General features: G+C 42.8%; 1 protein-coding gene across 1 annotated transcript; it reads right to left on the reverse strand.

The window, feature by feature from the left end:
* Positions 1-288: 288 nt before the first annotated feature.
* Positions 289-20,570, reverse strand: bbs4 (Bardet-Biedl syndrome 4). Its single transcript, XM_080458759.1, has 16 exons — positions 20,519-20,570; positions 17,512-17,554; positions 11,861-11,940; positions 11,121-11,184; positions 10,815-10,926; positions 10,624-10,696; positions 9,594-9,647; positions 9,375-9,502; positions 8,446-8,500; positions 8,291-8,359; positions 8,001-8,153; positions 7,280-7,451; positions 5,981-6,050; positions 5,352-5,499; positions 2,796-3,000; positions 289-825 (listed from the first exon to the last, which is right to left on the reverse strand). The coding sequence occupies exons 1-16, from the start codon at positions 20,543-20,545 to the stop codon at positions 671-673; spliced, it is 1,608 nt and encodes a 535-aa protein (XP_080314885.1). The 5' UTR covers positions 20,546-20,570; the 3' UTR covers positions 289-670.
* Between the last annotated feature and the right edge of the window lie 75 nt (positions 20,571-20,645).

A 20,645-nucleotide genomic window follows, 5' to 3' on the forward strand; every position in this document is an offset into this window, starting at 1 on the left:
GATCTGAGAAAATAAACAAATGGTTTAAATGGTCAGAGGGTGTCAGTTGGATGATTTCCATAACTTGTTTCTTTAATATGTACAAATTGCTTCATGCATATGATAATTTAGACCCTATTAATAATGTGTGTTTATAAAACGACCTTCAGTAGACAGAGTTTGAGGTCCCATCCTGAACTGGAGCAGTTCATTCTTAATTTATACATTTTCTTTTTTTCTCCATTCGACCCTCAAGAGTTCGTGAGATCTTTAACGAATGAGCGTAAAGAAACACGACAAGCCTTTTTTAAAAATTTCATTTAAAGCTTCTTTTAATATTAAATACATCATCTCCTATAAACATTTATTCACATAGAAAAGCGAGTGTGTGTATTTACACTGGAGTGCTATCTTACAGGGAAGCCTTCCTCTGATTGTCGCAGCATCGCCTTCACACGAGTCCCACTTCACAGTTACAATACCAGGAGAAATGGATTTAAGCTTATTGCTGAGCTCGTCGAGCTCTCAACACTTCACAAATGCTCACATTTCCATGTTGTTATATGGACTTTTTTTTTTTGTTTTAAACTGCAACATCTATTGGGGCTGATTTGGAGAAATGCACATGATGAGAACCTGCCAGACGTCTTCGCCTTCCCGTCTAACCAGAAATCACAAACACGGCTGTTTTTCACTCCTCCACTTTGGATTTCTTCTTGGAGGTTCGGGGTCTGCTGGTTTCTGGCTCTGCTGGTTCTGGCGAGCCCGGCGGGTCGGAGGGCGGGCTGGGGGCCGCGTCCACATCCGGGTCGGACTCAGCAGCCGCGGATGTGCTTTTGGAAACTCCTGGAAGTAACAACAGAGGAGGTTCATGCTACCCGTCTGGATCTGACCTGTTTTTAAATCATGAAGCTGGTTCAGGTGCCGTTTCCACGGCAACATTTCAAGTCAGAACACATCGTTTTTGCGCTTTTGTTTCAGAAAAGTTTCATGTTTATTCGGTGACGTTTTGAAACGAATTTCCGTGTTTCTGCCATCGTTAATGTTGGAAGCATTTTCATCTCTGTGTGTGTTTCAGAAAACAAACAAAAGCAAAAACAAACAGCGCCAACTCATGTTCTGGGAGGCTTACGACTACATTTCCGTGGAAACAGACTCATTTTCAAAACGTTGCAGTGTAGACACGAAACTTTTCTAAAACCAAAACGCAAAAACGATGCATTTTCTCCTGAAACGTGTAAACGGGGTTTTATTCTGTCTTTTCAATTTGTCTCCAGTGTACATTTTGCAAATGTCTGATTCAAGGCCGATGCATTCTCCCATAAGAACAAGAAGAAAAGTTCGGCTGTGACAAAGTTTTTGTTCAGCTGACAAAAAAAATGTTTGTTTGGCAGGAGAGTTCATACTCCGAGAGGAAAATGTCCAACTCGCAGGCCACGCCCCTCATGGCAGGCACATATCAGTGAAACAGCGTTTTAACTTTTCAGCTGGACAGTTTATTTCTCGCTTCAAATGTTTTCAGAAATAGATTCCGCTGAACCGTTTCAGAACGTTTGTGTCCGAGCCGCCATGTTGGTCTGGTTTTAACTGCAGGATCTGACAGCCCTGGGTGATGCGTTCAGGGGCATCACGTAACTCCGCCCTCTGACATGTTAACGAGTTGCGAGGCTCATACAGTAACGAGGCTACATGCTAAACATGATTAAAATATGATAGTGAATCAGTGAGCTGGAATGTGCGTGGGCAGCGACGTAGCTCAGCCCGGACGGTTCGCACAGCCGAACCAAATGACGCCATTTTGTTCGGCAGGACCTCGGAGTGCCGAACTTTCTTCTTGTTCTTATGGAGGATGAATCGACCTTTAGGCTTCACTTCATATTTAAAATAATATTGGGGGAAAAAAGCATCATTCTGACCCTCAGATTTCTCAGCAGACCCCCTGAAGCTCTCTGGCGCCCCCCAGAGGAGACTCACTCCACATGTTGAGAACCACTGTTAATGTGGGATCTTTTCCCACAAATCAGACCTTGGACCTGATTAAAAGTGTCTTCTTGAGTTAAGCAGATGTCTATGTTTTACTGTAAGATCCTGAAAAAAAAAAAAAAAAGACAACTGTCCAATTAATGAAATGTAAACCGTTCAAACTTCTCCCAGCGTCCGTTCCCAGAAAACGTCAAATCTTGGTAACACATGTGAATAACAAGGAGATTTCACCTTTCCAGAGCTTCTCCACACTGACAGATGGCTCTGTGTCTGCTCCTCAGATTTCTTCTCATTTCCATAAAGAGATTCACATTTCCACACTGGTTCAACCTCGCCTGGGTTCAAAGGTTCGTACTGCGGCGGTTTCAGTGTGTAACGTGTGTCATCGGTGGCGGGAAGAAGACACGCCGAGTCAGCGAACGGTTGTGAAACACAGGAGGTAAATAATGTGCTATAGAAAAGCATCATTTCTCCACGCCACTGATTCTTTTTGTTGCGGAGAATATACAGTAAACAAGCCAGAGGTTAACTTCTGTTCTCGCCTCGGCTCATATATTCAATCTGGGCCAGAAGAGAAATGACTCAATGGTTTCATGGAGAGAAGAGAGGTGGAGGCTGTGAAATTCGTCATCACCTTCACTGGACCTCTGCGATGGATTTCTTCTTTTTTTTTACCTCTTGGACTCAGAGTGAACGTACAAGCGAGAGGAACAGGGAGCTGTGGCTCATGTGGACTTCTTGTCAGGTTTTCCACACACGCCACCTTCACCTTTAATTAAACATGGCGGCAGGCGGCTCCCCGCGGCGGCGGGCTGTGAACACGCCGGATGTACCTGCTGGCAGCTGGATGTTCCTGTTGTAGCTCGCCGCTGACGACATGGCCTGCCCCAGAGCCTGGTTGGTGCCCAGCGGGGCGCCGGGGCTTCTGGTGGCCGCGGCCGACTGAGGTTTGGATTTGGAGTCCTTCCCCGGTTTGGTCCACACCAGACTGTCGCTCACCTGCAGGGCGGCGCCCATCTTCTGAGCCATGTCCATCAGCTGCCGGCAGAGGAAGGATGCAGACGTTGTGATTTACCTCCGACAGGAAAACTCAAAGTGAAAAGGCAAAGCTGCCGTAGTGTTTCGGTGCTCAAAGTCTTTGAAAAACGGGGGGAAACACAACTTTGTGAATAACTCCGTCTGGAGCTAATGTTTATCACTATAAACATTGTATTTATACATTGTATCTATACTCTATAAACATTGTATTTATACTCTGTATTTATACATTGTATCTATACTCTATAAACATTGTATTTATACTCTGTATTTATACATTGTATCTATACTCTGTAAACAGAGTATTGTTCTCCTCCAGCTTGTGTCTGTAGTTTCATTACAAAAGCAACCAGCAACGACAACTCGTGGCCTGCCATGCTCACTACACTGTTTACTCACACTGTGTAAACCACAAACCTTCCTAAAACGAAAGAGCAAAAGTTTTCACATGAAACATTTGTGTAAATATGGAATATGACTTGTGGAGAGAATTTGACTAAACATTTTCTGTGAGATCTGATCAGATTCTAGTAATAATTTAGTCTTTAAAATGATAAAGTTATGAATGGATTTCCATTCTTCTGACTGATTGCTGGATAACTGATCCAGATTTATCAGGGTATAATTGTAGGAAGAGGCTGGAAACGGGAAATTATCCAAACGGGAAGGTGTGAACTCTGAGTGACTTCTTTTTATTTAAACTATAATCAGACTCAACTTGAAGGAAAACTACTTTTTATTGTCAACAGCAGTCATATAATTCAATTTAATGCAAATGAAAATACAAATAACCTAAAATACTACTTATTAACAATATTATGACGTCCATCCCTGACCACTTTTTAAGAACACGGTGTAAATCAGAAGTGTCAAACACATTTTAGTTCAGGTTCCACATCCAGCCCAGTTTCATCTTGAGTCGGTTCCTGCTGGTAAAGTAGTGCCGTGACATCCTTTAAATTTACACTTTAAAATTTTACTTTTCTGGTTTTTTTTTTGCAGTATACGTGATGAAAAAGTTGATATTTTCACAGAAAGAAACATTGGATTATGGGTGTTTTTACAAACTCACCCTGACAGCACGGCTTTGAGGTTCATGCTAGGTTTCTATGTTCCATTGCAGCTTCGCCGACATCTCAGCTCGGGTCTCTGTGTCGGCTTTTGTTCTCTACTCTTTAGAAATGGGTTTAAAATCAAAGTTTTCTTTGAAATTCTCACCATTTGCTTGGTGGTTTGGCTGGATTGAGGAAATCAATTCAATCTAATACACATAAAAGTATCCAAAAATACTGTTTGATTACAGTAATGTGAGTCGGAAGAGTATTAGAAATGTGTGTTGAAGTACAACTACTGATTTTTTTTTTTTTTTAATTTTTTTTTTCTTTTTGCCCTTGTCCTGTTCGGCAGCTTGGGCCAACAATATGATGTGATTGAGAGCCTTCGGAGTCAGAACAGTTTTTGGTCTTGCAACAGGGAGAGACCTGGAGTCTCCTCCTGTTGCCTTCTCCGTCAGAAGTTGGCATGGCTGCCGTACACGACCGGGGGGGAACGCACAAAGAGAGAGAGAAGAGAGAGAAGAAAGTCGAGGGGGGAGGGGTGAGGGGGGAGGGGGGAGGGGGGAAGGGGATAACATACAATGTCCTTGTTGTGCTACATATATTATTTGCAATAATCACACTCATCCAAATACTTTCCAACTGTTATTAGATTGAACCAGCCTGAGCAGCTCTATCTAGACAGTAAGATGATTTTCTAGATTAACCAGCCTGAGCAGCTCTATCTAAACAGTAAGATGATTTCCTAGATTAAACCAGCCTGAGCAGCTCTATCTAGACAGTAACGTGAAGCAGGAACATGAAATAACAAAGAGGCAACAACAAAAGAGGAACATGATTTTTAAAGTTTGAGCAAATGATGACAGACAACAAGCAACTTCAGAAGCACCTTTCGTGAGGAGTGAAAGTGTGTGTGTGTGTGCGTGTATGTGTGTGTGAGTGCGTGTGGCTTGTCCACTGGGTGTGGCCGGAACTGTTGTGGGGGGACCCGTGGTGACACCCCGGGGTCCGAGGCCACCGCGCCCGGACCCCGCCACCCCGGCAGACAGAAGCCCCCCAGGCCCGGGGAGACCCCAGCGAACCACCCCAGAGAGCCCCGCCCCCGCCCAAAAAGCACCCGACGGAGAATGCAGAGAGGAATCCCCCCCAGGCAAGAGGGGCCCACAAGAGAAGGACAAAGGGCACAGGGTTGAAGTACAACTACTGATATACTAATGAAAGTACAAGTCGTCTCAACCACTACTCAGTTACAGTAGTGCAATGAGTTACTTCCAGGTATCAAAAGCTGTCCGTTACCTCGGGATCGAACTCATTGCTGCTGCCGCTGCCGTCTCGGACCACACTGACTTTCCGCTCCATCTCCTGGTACTGATCCAGAGCCGCCTTCTGGTCCCCGTGATTGTAGAGGAAGATGGCAAAGTTCAGATTAACCAGAGGGTTGGACCTGCAGGAAGTGGAGGAGGTGGAGGAGGTGAATGACATAAGATCAGAGTAAGTCACATCACGTCACGTCACGCCACGCCACGTCACGTCACGCCACGCCACGTCACGCCACAGAGCCCCAGGCATGACTATTGAAAGAAAACTTGGAATTATAGCAACAAATTACCATTTAGTGGCCACAATTACTATTTCATGGCCAGATTGTAGTATTTTGTGGTCAGATGATAGTATTTCATGGCCATATAATAGTATTTTATGACCTCAAATAACTTTTTATGGCCTCAAATTACTATTTCATGGCTACTCAATAATATTTTGTGGAGTAAAATTACCATTTCCTGGACTCAAATTACTTTTTGTGGCCCCAAATAACTATTTTGCAGCCACAATTTGGAGTTTTATTTTCACGTGAGGGGCTCCGTACAGATCAGATCAGATCGAAGGAAACATTTTAAAAGATGAATAAGCGAAGAGGTTCTCACTGGTCCAGCGTCGCGGCCTGCTCGTACGCTCTGGTGGCGTTCTCCACGTCCTCCAGGTTGGTCAGAGCCACTGTGGATCAATAACAAGAGACAGGAAGTTCTGAGGAACATTCAAACACTGTTTTTAATCTGTCAACATGTGGAACCATCGACGATCAACAGCTCATTCAATGCAGGAAGCTTTCATGTTTATCTACTACGGAGTGTAACTCGTGACTAGTACTCACATTACTTGAGAAAGTACTATTGTAGTACTCATAAAAACAAATCTCATCATGTTTTCTGCCTGCTTACTTTGGAATTTCATTTTTCCACTATTATTTGTCAAATACCTACTTCAATGTAACTAAACAGTACTTTGTGTACTTCTGCTTTCATGAGTATAAATTTCAAATATGTATTTTTCTCGTGATTAACTTCAAATATGTATTTTTCTCGTGATTAACTAATTTGTCATATATCTACATTAATTTAATGTTATCTATGTATCTTTTTCCTTCACTCGATTCTAATGAATCTATTTCCACTCATATTTAATTTGCACCATGAAATCTACTCAGCTACTCTTTATTTTGTTTCTAACACTCCCAACGAACTGTGAAATACTCAAATCACTGGATTTAAGGCCGCGTTTATGCAACGTTTCAAATGAAAACACATCAGAAAAGTTTCGTGTTTACACAGTAACGCATTGAAAACGATGTTTGTTTACACGGAAAGCGGCAGAAACACAGAAAATGATGTCGATAGCGTGCGGAACCACGGGTTGGCCACCAAGTCCCAGGAGAACATGGACTGGGAGTCCAGACATGGCGGAGGGAAACTGTTGTTATTGTCCGTTTACTGAGCATGTGCAGAACTATGTACTTTGGCCACGGAGCGAATGTGCAGCAGTTTTCAGTCAGTGGATCTGAGCACCGTTGTTTTGTAAACAGACGCCCCAACAGTTTTCTCTATTCATTTGAAAATATTGTCGTGTACACGGGGCCGTAGTAGTATTTTGCGAATGTAATTTTTACTCAAAATTAGGTAAAATCAATTAATGACAAATTTGAAGTGGTGATGCAAGTAAACCATCAGTCTGATTCCTTTAGTCAGCGTTCATGTAAACGGGACAATCTGATCTAAACGCAGCTGTTTACCACCTAAAACTACTAAAACATTCTCAAGGCTCAAAAACAGAATTCTGCAGAATACAGAGCAGCGGTATTGTTGTTTTGAGGCTTTTCAGTGTAGAGAAACTACATCCAGGAGACATCAGGGGGGGGATTTCCCAGCCTGTCCGAGTGGGTTCTGCACCTGCCAGCAGCATGTAGAGCTCCCCCATCCGCGGGTTCAGATTGATGGAGGCGCTGAGGAAGTGGAAGGCCGAGGCGTACTGCTGCATGGTCAGGTGGACCAGGCCCAGGTTGTACAGCACTTTCCAGTCAAAGGGAGACAAGTAGTGGGCTCTCTTCAGGCAGCTGATGGCCTGTGGGAGAACGCAGGGTGGGAAGAGAGGGGATGTCAGCACTGTTCAGCCAAGGCATTAATAATATACGAAGAGGAAGAATATCAGAAACACGGGAATCTGAGCCGAGGTGGATTTATAATGCAGCCGAGACGTACGGGCCAAATTAAATGACAACACATACAGTTATTAATATTGTATATATGTCAGAGCCTCAAATTGATCGGTTTGGTTAACATCTGCTGTGTTGAAGACACAACTGAAGGGGGAGAGAGAGAGAGAGAGAGAGAGAGAGAGAGAGAGAGAGAGAGAGAGAGAGAGAGAGAGAGAAATACCTCATGAATATGCATTAGTGGGATAAGCATCAATATGTTGGCCGTGTACATGATCCAGCAATTTATTCATTGATATATTTTGTACATGACCCACACACACACACACACACACACACACACACACACACACACACACACACACACACACACACACACACACACACACACACACACACACACACACACACACACACACACACACACACACACACACACACACACACACTCTACTCACAGCAACGTATTTCTTCTTGCCGAAGAAGCACATGCCGATGTTGTTCCAGAGCGGGGGGTTCTCCGGCACGGCGCATGCTGCCACCCGGTACTTGTTCATGGCCACATCAAAGTCTCCGTGAGTCTGCATCATGCTGCCTGCAGCCAGGATGGCCTGTCAGAACAAACAATGATGGAAACAATGATCACAGGGGCATTAAAGCAAGATGAAAGTGTCACGCCTGATACTGGATGAGCTGATAGGTCCACTCTGGTGTTCCAAGTTCAGGCCTGACGACTGATCCATCATACCTTGTAATTGTTGGGGTCAAAGGTGAGGGCGTTTCCAAGGTGTTCAAATGCTTTCTGGTATTTCCCAAGCTGGAAAAAAAAGAAAAAAGAAAACATTCAATGCTTTGACTGTTATGCAGATGATTTGAGTGAAATGGTGACTATTAGACACAGACCTGTAAGAAGAGCAGACCGAGCGTGGTGAGCAGCTCAGTGTTCTCTGGAGAGGATCTGAAAGAGAAACGTCACTTCATCTGTAGCTATAATTACATTCAATGCCCCCGCTTATTCCAAAGCAAACATAGTTTATATTCAGGGAATCTGCTGATTATTCAATCGGGCTTTGATTCAGCATAATTGCGGGGCATTAATTATGACCTGTGGCGGAATGATGTGGAAGAGGCAGATCGGCTTTAAAATAAGACTCACAGTGGCAAGTCTCATTAAAGGCGACAGCAGTATTGGGGCATTTGATTAATTCATTTACCCCCTCAACAGGAGGGAGCCGTAATGAGCTCCATTATAGACATTGATGTCATTTCCTTATTTACGCCAGTAACTAATGTTGAAATATTCACAGTGTGAATAGAGGTGTGAGAGAGAGGAGGATTTATATTGAACTGAAAAGGTTTCAGGTTCAAAACTGCTAAAACTGAAGCTTTGAGTTATATTGGGATTATGGTAATGAACCACTGGAAAGAGTTGTGTGATTTTTAACCAACTCTGAGACATTATTTCTATTATTGCAGACTTTTTTTTTTTTTTTTTCATTCATTTTTACCTTTCATTCAAACTTTTTAAAACTCATGTTGCCATTAAATTAAGAATTAGGTCATATGTTCGACAAAATCGAAAGAAAAAAAAACAAGTTTCAGCGTCTGATGTTTTGTTTACGTTCTTTTGGGAATAAAACAGCAGATTTATGAGCAAATCATTGAAGTCTATTCATTTCTTTTGGGGGTGAATTGAGGTTGCAATATTTCCCATTTTAAATATGTCCTGAATCTCGGAAGACTTCAACACTTTGTAAATATTAATTGTGCAAACTCCAGGCCTCCTCCTGTTAGCTGCTTGTTAGCATCACCCACGTGCAAGCTTTACTTACTCCACGGCTTTCTTGTACACTTCAATGGCCTTGTCAGTTTCTCCCGCCAGCAAATGAACCTTCCCCAGCATCATGAAAGTCTTGTCGTGCTTATTTATCTGGAGAGCTATGTTTAGATGTTCTTCAGCCTGACGGAGACGGGAGATCAAAATGATGCCACCCCGCAGAGGAACGGCTGCGTTTTGTATCGTATGGTGTTGGTAAATTTGGCGTACTCACGTTTTTGAAGTCTTTGATGAAGAAGAAACACACCCCCAGATTATGGCTGATCTCCTGGGGTGAGAGCATGTCACATTTTACATGGAGCGCTGCTGCATGCTAATTAGACAGCTGAAATTTGTCTTCCAAATATGAATGCCGGTTAAAAGTGCCGGGTGTGTTAGGTGGCAGCAGTGAGCCCCGGCAGTATAAAGTTTGTCGGCTCTGCTATGTGTTCACGAGAAAATCAGCCGTTTTTTCTCGTGCGACTGAGAAAGACGAGGACAAACAGGGGGCGTCAAACTACTTTTAGTTCAGGCCAGTGTGATCTGAATGGAGCCGGAGCAGTAAACCCATAACGTCTGTAAATTCTGATAAAACCAAAAATATTAATTTTATGCAAAAACAGTACAAGTACGTCATTAAAAATGACCTTAAATGCACTTTTTTTTTCCAATTTAGGAGAATTGTTGCCGTGTTTGAGTTCTACCTTTATGACACCTAGTGGACATTGTGGGAACAGCCATCATCCCGCCGTCTTTAGCCCGCGAGCCACATGTTTGACACCCCTGGAGTGGATGCTGCACTGACAAGCCTAGACAAGCTGGTAAACCTGCTAACGTCAGTATCCACGCCTACCGCACCGGACGTCCTCTAACTTTTCATCAGCTCATTTTTTTTAATACACTGTACCTTTAAGACAACAGATTCAGCAGTAAAATTGACAGTAGTGTTCGGAAGCACAGTGCAAATTTCCAAAACACATCAGTGCAAGTGATTAATGGTGCTGCCTGGCCGGTTGAATACAACTTCCACAGGCGCCGAATTAAAAAGGGCCCAGATCAGTTCGAAAGGATGAAGCTGGTTTTGATAAATTGTCTGAGGAGTGAGAAAGAAAAAGAGGTTCAATTGGGCCATTTTGAATTGGAAATGTGGGGGAATAAACTCCACGCTGTGTTTTTACGGTGGAAGATGCCAGAGCGACTAATCACTTACTCCCTGAGAGACGGGAAGACAAAGCAGAAACTCTACAGTGCCGCTTTTCTCTTACCCAGTCCTTCTCGTTGAGTCGTGCAGCTTCATGATAGAATTCAATGGCCGCTTTGTGCTTTCCCAGAAGAAATCTGCGGAAAAGAAGGGAACAAATGAGAAATGAAGACATTTTAATCAATGAAGACTCGGACTCTACAGTCTGAACCACCGTTTTTTTCCTGCACTGGGCTGAATGAGAGGTGGACTCACAGTGATCGCGCCACTTGCTTGAGATTGTCGGTGCTGCAGGGATTCAGAATGGCGCAGCTCTGAAACAGCTCCAGGGACTCTTGGATCTTGCCCTCAAGACGCAAGATTAGTGCTGCGGCAGGAAATAAAGACGGTAATCAAAGGCACGGCAGGGGGTCCGGCGAGCAGATTTGGGGGAAACTAAACGACGTGCCAGGAAGCCGGGGAGTCGACCAGCACAGAGGATTTTATTCAACGCAGCTCTCAATTAACATCATACACAATAACTGTGTGAGAGGGGACGCTGTTGTGAGGACGACGGCTCACCTTGGACATAGATGGCGTATTCACACATGCCGTTCGTCTCCTGCAGTTGTTCTTTGATGATCACCTGCGAGGACACGGCGTTAGTAGATTAAACTAACGTCCGCTGTGCTTCACAGAGCTGCAGTTCAAACTCTACTGAACACCCGTGTGCTTGAGTTTTATTCAGGACCCGTAAAAGACCGTCAGTGGTGAAAGTAACAAATTACAAATACTCGGATTAGGCTGTAGTTTTTTTGGTCACGAAAACTTACATCCTCGAATCGAATTTTGTACTTTTAAAATCAGAAGTTATAACTTGGTACAAGTTGAATTAACCATTATCCTTTAACTCTTTTCATTACATCCTCAAGTGAAAATGCAATACTTCTGCTGTGTGTTGGCGGCTCGTTTACACAACAACAGAGCTCAGAATCACTGAAAACTTTTTAAAACTGGCTCCCAGGGTGAAACTCTTCTGAAACACTCCGGTTCCATTTCTGTGCTGGGTTCGTGTTAAGTGGTCTTCACTACACCACTAGTCACTATATATAATTCTGTTATGAATATGTATACATAAGTATCGTATATCGTAATGTTGTTTTATATTGAGATAAATGTCATCACTATTGGATTAAAGGTTGTTTTTTTTTTTTTACTTTTGGTGAGTCATTTTTTTAGACGGTTCATGTTTACTTGTTCTCACATGTGCATGTTCAAAATGCTTTATCCATTGTCCCGAACGCTGAATGGAAGCTCTTTACCTTACAGGTATCGTAGTCTTTACGGATGTAGTGCTGGTGGATCAGCCAGTTTCGCCTCTCCACAATGGGAAGATCTGGAGCTGCGTGAAAAAAACAGAATTACCATGAAAATGTGTGAAAGATTAAACTTCTTACAGTTTCCCGTTGAGGTGATGTCTTATTTAATTGCCGTGTGAATTAATCCTGAGTGTGCCCTCCTTCTGCAGTCATTAGTGAGCCTCTGATCTGACAGCTAACACAGACGTACCGCTGTAACCTAAATCCACCCGTTAATTCTCAGTCAATTCACCAGACACTGTAAATCTCTGATGGATAGCAAGTTGTTTTTTTTTCCTCTTCCTATGAATAGACGGCTCAGACTAATAGGAGACGTGTCTGTTTAGGCTGGTTTTTTTTTTTTTAAATGTATGTGCTTTTTTTTTTTTATTTGACATCTGAATAAATAATCGTGAAAGCGCCCTCCCTCCACAGTCACACCCAACTCTTTGATCTGACAGTTAACATAGACGTTAACACATCAACCAACAACCCCGGGCTAAACTCCAATCAATTCACCAGCCACACTGTGAACGTCACCCAGGCAAGTTTTTCTGTTACAAACACAGCTGTTTCTTTTCTTCTTCTTCTTCTTCTTCTTTCTTCTCGCTCTCGTTTAATGTCTCGGCAGGTTGAGATTTTCTTCCCGTTGCCAGGGCAACAATGTCTCCAGTAGCCAGGTGCTTGTGACAGAAGAGAGAGAGGAGCGAGCAGCTAAAAGCAGCTCTGGAACGGGTTCAGTACCCTGAAGAACCAAACCACACGGCGGGAGGCGGCGGGCCAAACCCGGCACACAAAATAATTGTTCAAATTCAAAAGCTTATTATGGGTTGTATGTGGCCCCTGAACTAAAATGAGTTTGACACCCTGCTCTACAAGGCAACACAGTTCTTTCACCTGCAAAGAAAATCCAAATTCACTTGACTCTGGTAATCCTGTTATCTCGCACCTACTACCTGCGTCCGGGGCTAAAATTAGAACTTGTAAAAAAAAAAAAATAAAAAAAAAAGTGGCGGGCCTTTTGAGTGTAGGAGAGGCGGGGAGGGTGGGGTGTCATTAATGGAGCACCTGCATGAAAATACAGTGTGAATTACACCAAAGCTCCCTTCTGTTTCCATCCTGCGAAATCCCCTCCGCCGCCGAGTGGGGGACCGGCGGCCCGGGATTCACGCGTTTGCCTCGTCAAGATTGGGATTGGTCTTATTTGTAGCAACCTAATCCGCTTTCTTCCTGCTGAGGCAGCAATAATGTCCTTGTCTCCGGGTTTCAGCTGCGGTCCTGTTGTGCTCTGCTGTCCACACACACAAAGACGGGGCAGATTTGAGGAGGGGAGACGGGACACATGTATTACTGCACCAGAGGAGGGGAGAAAGGCGCAAAGCAGAGGGGCCCAGCGGGGGGGGGGGGGGGGGGGGGGGGGGGGGGGGGGGTCTCCTAAATATAGTTCTGTGAAGAACTTCATCCCGAACAGAGAGGAATGTTCTCATGGTTGCGTTTGATCTGGCTAAGGAGAAGGCAGCTTTGCCTTCCATGTGTTTCACCCGTCTGTTAAAAAGGGGGATGGGAGCCGAGGGGAGGCGTGCTGAGATCAAAAGACACACGGGGAGAACGTAATGAAAAGTATGATGAAAATTATTTTAGAAGTTTTACCACAAAGAGAAAATCTTCAGAAAGCCATCGACTTGTCAAGTCATTTAGTCACACGTTGAGCCTCAGTCTCCGGATTGTGCCAGGAGTGAGTGTCAAGAGTCTTAAAAAGAAGACGCAGCAAAGCTAGATTAGCACTCGGCTGTCAGAAAACTGACACTTGACTCTGGGAAGCTGAAGCACGCCGCACCGAAAACAGAACAATAACCTGGTGAAAGAGAGCAGATGTTTGGGGTTTTAGAAGTAACTCGGTTCTGGTGTTTCCAGCAAATATCACAGGGACACGGTTTTAGTTAAACAGGCGAGTTCACAATGCAACTTGTGAAGGATTTGACGTCTTTGGGAAAACGGCGCCGATTCTCCTCTTCAGCTTTTATTTATTCTCCTCTTGTATTTTAAAAAAAATCTTTTGTAATTTCAATCTTTGATATTCTTACTTTCATGTCAAAAGAGGAGCTGCTGTGATAACTGAATTTCCCCATTTGGGATGAATCATCTCATCTCAACAACATTTCTTTTTAGTATCACAGGTACTTCTGCCGCTCCCACCAACTGAGAGTCAGAATTGGAGTAATTTAGTGTTTCCAGTCATTTTTGTCCTCATTTTTCATGCTTTTGTGTTTCTGACTTCTGTTACTTGCCACCATGTGAGCCGTGATGTTGAAATAAATAAGAGAAATGTTGTCAGAAGTATGTAGTTCAGTACATAGTAATGTAGAGACACTTGAGTCGAGACTTAATCTCGAGAACATTTTCAGGATCTTGGTCTTGACTCGTTATCGAACCCTTGAAGTCCTGGCTTTGTCCCGGTCTCGGTCTGGACTCGGCCGTCTTGGTCTTGTCTTTGGGGCCTTTCACATTCAGGTAGTCCGGGACTCGGTTCACTCGGGAGGGGGCGGAGCCGAGAATTTTCACCCCTTCATTTGGCGTTCACATTCACTTTAAGAGCGGATCGTGAACCAGGCCTGAGGGTGTTGGAATGCTCTGGTCTTTGTCTTGCAGGTTTTGACAATAACACCAGTAGGATGGACGGATGAACAGGGCATGGAAACATGATTTACTGCAGTTCAGTATTTTTTTTTTGCGATATGTATTTTGCTAATGTTGATCTCCTGACGGCTTTAAATGTGATTTCGGTGCAGCTCTAGTCGTTGTGCATTTGTGCCTCACAGCCAGAAGATTCCTTGGTCAAGTGGGAATTCCTGTGCAGAGGTAAAGGTTATTGGGTACCTCCAAATCAAGTTGTGATTTTAATTCAGTAAAACGTGTTTTATTCATACACTTTCTGCTGTTTCCACCCCTGAAGCTATCTGGCTCCCTCACAAATTAAAAAAAAAGTCCACACAAAACGACAACAGTGCTCCATAAACGCTGCAAAAAAAACCAAACAAACCCTGTAGGAGTTTCTCTTGTTCGTAAATGATCCTGATGGATGTTGGAACCAAACTGGGTTTTTTGTTTTGTTTGAGCTCGTGTATTGGACAAAACCCAAAGACCATAATTTACTTTTTACACACAACATACTGTAATTAACTTTGTGTGTGTGTGTTAAATAACTAATTACATTTCATGATGGTAATTAAGAGAATGAGCTTGACTTACACAATTAAACTGTGGTCTCCGGCTCTTTACATAATTAAATATTACAACTTTTGTGGAACAAGATCGTTTGATTGTGAAGTGCATTTATTGAGCCTGGAATCACATTTCATTCTCCATCAGCTGGTGGAAATTCAAGCTGCACACACACACGACTGCCGTCCTTGAACGCAGCTCATTATTTGTGCAACTTTGTCAGAATTTTAGCTTTTTGAACGCCGTCACACATCTCAGGCCGGAACTAATGATCATTTTGCTTATTGATTAATCCGTCAATTATTTTTTACGATTATTAGCTCATGGGTTTATATTTTTTCAAACTTAGCCTTTATTTACCGAGGTAAGTTATTAAGAAGATATATTCATGAAGAAAAAGAGAATCGTGCATTTACAGCATTTTATTTGAATAATTTCAGTAAAACAGCTCAAATTGAACCCATTGAGCTTAATTATGCCGAATAAACACTAATTGGACACAAATATAAAGTGCTGTTTCAACCTTGTCTCAGTTTGTGTCGTGTTCCTACACTTTTTCTTTTTAGTTTTCTCTCCTGATGTTTCTCTTCTCCACTGTTTCTTGGAACTTCGAGCAGCCGCCTTCGCCAAACTTGCTGGAAGCATTGACTTCGATGTGGCGCAAGTGACACAAAGCCAGGCCAACTATTGGCTGCTTCCCCTGCTGTGCTGGTAGATCACAGCCACACGCGGCTCATTACTGCCACACGGTGGTAGCTGCTAGAACAAATCAGTTGAAAAATGTGAAAAAAGCAAGATACTTATCGTTAAAGGAATTATTTTATGAATCGACTAATCGATGATTATTTTGATAACTGATTTCACACACATCCATTAAATTCCCTACAAAGTTACTCACACATGTTTAACTCCTGAGTTGTTTGGTCTTTTCATAATAACGGGGAAAATAACGTGTGAAGAAGTCTTCTAGAGTGAAACGTCATTTTTAAGTGTAAACAGAAAACTTTTAAGATTTAGGGGTCCATTACACCACAGCGGTACTTGTAGCCACTGAAAACACAACTTTTTGGAAACACTACTACTGTACATGTGCACCACGGTCGTAGTAAACAGTTCTTCTGCGAGTAGAGAGTCGATCACAACAATGTCGGCCTGTAGAGTGACATGACTCCCAGTTCATATTCTCCAGGAGTAACAATCCAACCTCCGTGTACTCGCCATTCGGAATGTTTATTGCGTATTGATCTCTGCCCGCATGTGTGTGTGGTTTCATTACAAAAACAACCAACAACGCCATCCCATGGCCTGGCACGCGAACTACATTACCATCCGCGGTTCTCTTGTTCCCATGGAAACGGACATCGTTTTCATAACGTTGCTGTGCAAACGCGAAAATCTTTCGGAAACGAACTGGCAAACACTGGGTTTTAACTTGAACGTTGTGTAAACGGGGCGTCGGCTGGAGAGCCGTGATAAAAGCAGGTGGGGGCGGTTTTTTGGCGACAGCAGAGGGAATCTAATGAAAGAGCCATAAAGGTCTCACAATAGGGAACGTGAGCTGGGATTAGACCGTTGTGAGACGGGTTAGTTCTACCCTACTGATGATGTGTTGTTGAAATAGTAATATAAGTACCGTAAAGAGAATTTTAACAGATTACTGTTGTGTGTGTGTGTGTGTGTGTGTGTGTGTGTGTGTGTGTGTGTGTGTGTGTGTGTGTGTGTGTGTGTGTAGGTATGGTTAACATGCGTGTGGGTATGCTGCATGTGCAAGGCCTGTACTTCATAAATGTACATGTGAGCCTCGTGTCATTATAAGCATGAAGTGAGATTAACTGTAATCTGACGTAGTTATGAAGCTTTTAGCATTTCACTTTGGTATGATATCCATTACCATTATATTAAGCAATTAAAATCTAATCTCTGCACTCAGTCTTTTTTAATTTTTTTAATTGTACCTTCCACCAACAGGCTTTCATTTGATTTTCCTCTGTAAATTACACTAAGTGGACACCAATACACACTGCTGTACCATGTGAGAGATCGCTGCGGGGAAATGCAACACTACACTGCGACATGTATTTAATTGCTTCCATAGGGCCTCGTGATCATTACAAAGCACCACAATCCAAGCAAAAAAAAAAAAAAAAAGTTTAATGTATGTGCGTCAGCATTAACCGGTTAATGGGACATTAGGATGCAATTATGATGACAAAATATCTTCAGTTTTGTATTCATGGAGGTGTGTGGAGCCTTTTAGAGGACACCGAGTGAAGGGCAAGGGTGACCTCTGCAGGACAGTTTAGGCACTTTGAGGCTAAATTCATGCACAAAATGTCACGAGAAGAATGAAGAAAATATTAAAAGTGTCGTATGAAATTGAGGGAAAATCGTACCTTTAGGTGCTCGTCTTTTCTTGGCCTCAGTAGCAACTGGGAGCTGAAACATTAAGAATACAGAAAGATGGATAAAGTCACAGCACAAAGCACATCTGTGATAGGAGTGATGTTTATGTAAACCTGCTCCGCCACACGGAGGCTGATTAAATGCTGCGTAGCAACACAGGTCAACTCGAATGCTGCACTTTGAATATGCTGTGAAAATACAGGTGGAGTATATTGTATATTATTGTATATAGATTGTATTCCCCTCAAGGACGGCCACAGCTTGGATTGTATACAAAGACCGGCCTGAATTACCTCACTCTACAAGTGAGAGGAGGGGTTCAAACTTATACTATTTACAGTTTGATGAGCAAAAATATTGAAATATTTTTTTTATCAATTAATACCGACAAATTCATTGTCGGTATTAATAGATTTTAATTAATCACAAAAACTTTGTGAATGAATCATGTTAATCTCAATTTTCTTAGATTTTTGATATATTTGTGTTATAACAAAAGAATGCCTGCAAACACGATTTATTGCAGTTCTATCTGTCTGCGAAGTTTAGAAATCTTCATATTGAACTGACTGATTCATTAATTACTAATTTAAATATAAAGATCTCTGTTGGAGACGATACTCGAGAAACTGTTGATAAAAACCTGGATGCCGACGTCTGTTTAATCTTTATTCACCTCCAAAGTGTGTCAATGCCTCTCTTATATCATAGATTTATTTTGAAAGGTCAAAGAACTTCAGAAGTACAAAGTACTCCATAGGTAAGGATGAAAATTCAGTAAAATCCAAGCACACTGTCGCACACTCATTTCTCCATCTGCGTGATTGAGTCACTTCATCCACAAGTTTCTTCTTTAAATCAAGAGATCATACTTAAATCTTAACATGTTTATTTGATCTGGGTTATGGCCCTGCACCTCTAACAAGGTACCAGTTTCACGGCTGTATAAATCAGTTATAAGCCATTAATAAGCGAGCGTCCAGAGCTGTAGATCAAACACAAGCTGCCTGTTTTGTTTTATTCATGGCTCTAGGACATATGGACCAGACTGCAGAATCTGACTTTTATAACTGAATAACCATCGAAAAGCTTAATCCAACGAGTTTGAGAGGAGCAGAAGATTTCTTTGCTTCAATTTTAGATATTTTGTCATTGCCTGGGGTTAACCTGCATTTCAGGTGATCCGATCACAAGTGGCCAGCCCTACAGATAAGTGTGAACATGCACCAAAGCGCTCTGACCACATAGGCTGTGTAGTGTGAACAGCATGCATCGCAAACACATCCTGGGATGGTGGCGTCACAGTGAATGCCATGTTTTTGTTTAAGAAAAAGCGCCAGTCTGAGTTATACAGTCTTTTCAACTTGTTAAAGGAACTACGAAAAAGAGCATGGGGGGTCTCTGCCTGGAGGTCTGCAGAGACATTGTGCCTTATGGCGGCCTGGCCAGAGGCGACCGTCCAGCCAGAGCAAGCAAGTGGACGGCGAGCAGAAAGCCGCCACCTCCGAGTCTGGTTTCTGTAAAGGTTTCCACAGTTGCTCATGTGGATCTGTTTGGTTTCTCTCTGTTAAAAGCACCGACAAATGACTGTTTTGTGTTTGTTGGTATATAAATAAAGTTGAATTGATGTAGAGATACTAACACATGCCGACCTCAAGTGGTTAGCCTGAAACGCAGGATACAGGCCTGTCAGGGCCCCCGTGATCTGATCACCTGGCACGCATGTTAATGCCAGGTCCGAACGGCCCGTAGGGCTGGCTGAAATTCAGGACCAAGGCTGAGTTTAGGGAAATACACTTTGAATAGAATGTTGTTGGCCCTCTGACAACCGAGTGAAATTAAGACCTTTAAATTTAAACTTCAAAGTGTTTCTGTTTTGACAAAAAAACAACAACTAATAATTACTACTGAAAATGGCTCCAATCTCAACTTGAACCCAATTTTAATGAGACCTCCCAGTGCAAAATACAGTGGAACGTCCCTAAAAAAGTATCCTGGCTACGTTGCCGTGTGTACGCAAAACTTTTCTGAAGCAAAAACTTGAAAACGACGCGTTTTCACATGAAACATTGTCATGGAAATGAAGTCTAAGTTTCTGAATAAGTGGGTGTAATTATAGCAGAGTTCCACTATACAGAAAAAAAAAACTACAAAAATCATTTAATAGATTATATGACTACTCGGGCAGTGTTGTTCCTAAATTTGTGTTCTACTTGGGATGATTGCATGCAAGGTCGGCTTTACTTCACCTGTATTTCCCATATTTAAAGCTCACTTGTGGTTTAGTGCGTTATTTCACGAAGGTAGATAGTTTTGTTTCAATTCTCGTCATATAATTTCCTCCTGTAGCAACAATTTAGCTGCCAGATTAGTTAATCCAGTTAGTTCTGTTCGGATTAACAGAATAAACCTTGACGCTAACGGTGGCTAACACAACCTGCATGCACTGACATGTTGTGTTTCTTTTACAGTCATAATGAATACACCTGCAGCTGTCTGTAGATGTCTGTATTTGTCTAAACGATGAATTTGACAGTCTCAGATATAGTTTCAGGTCGCTGTAGCGTCATTGGTGTTTTGGATGAACTGGTTTCCCTGTTAACTGGTGGCTAACTTCCTTTCGCGTCCGTCGTTGCTGCTAGTAACAGCAGAAGTTACAAATAGAAATTCACGGAAGGTCCGACGCTTCGATACTTTATTGTAAATGCGGTTAAACGACTGTCATCGACACAGCAACGGAATCTGCTGTTATTAGCAGGAAGGTACGCAAAAGGACGTCGGTCACCAGTTAACAGGGAAACCAGTCAATGCGAAACACCGGTTTAGCTCCTACTTACAGTTAGCCACACGGCTAATTAATGGCTTAAACAGACGTCATTTAAAGACCGTGCTCAAACCTGCCTCCTCACTTATTCGCGGTGTTTAAAACTCCCTTTACATCTCAAACGTTGGTGTTTTTACAGGCCAAATGACTGATATCTTCTGGTTTGTACTCACCGCGGTGGCGTTCTCCTCCTCCGCCATCTTGGGACGATCAACAGTTGAAGCTGTTGTCATGGAGACGAAGAGGTAATACGGAGGCGTGACTGCGGGGGTTTTCTGAATGTGTCTCAGCGTACCACGC

Source organism: Lipophrys pholis (genome assembly GCF_963383615.2).
Source record: "Lipophrys pholis genome assembly, chromosome: 2".
Lineage (NCBI taxonomy): Eukaryota > Metazoa > Chordata > Actinopteri > Blenniiformes > Blenniidae > Lipophrys > Lipophrys pholis.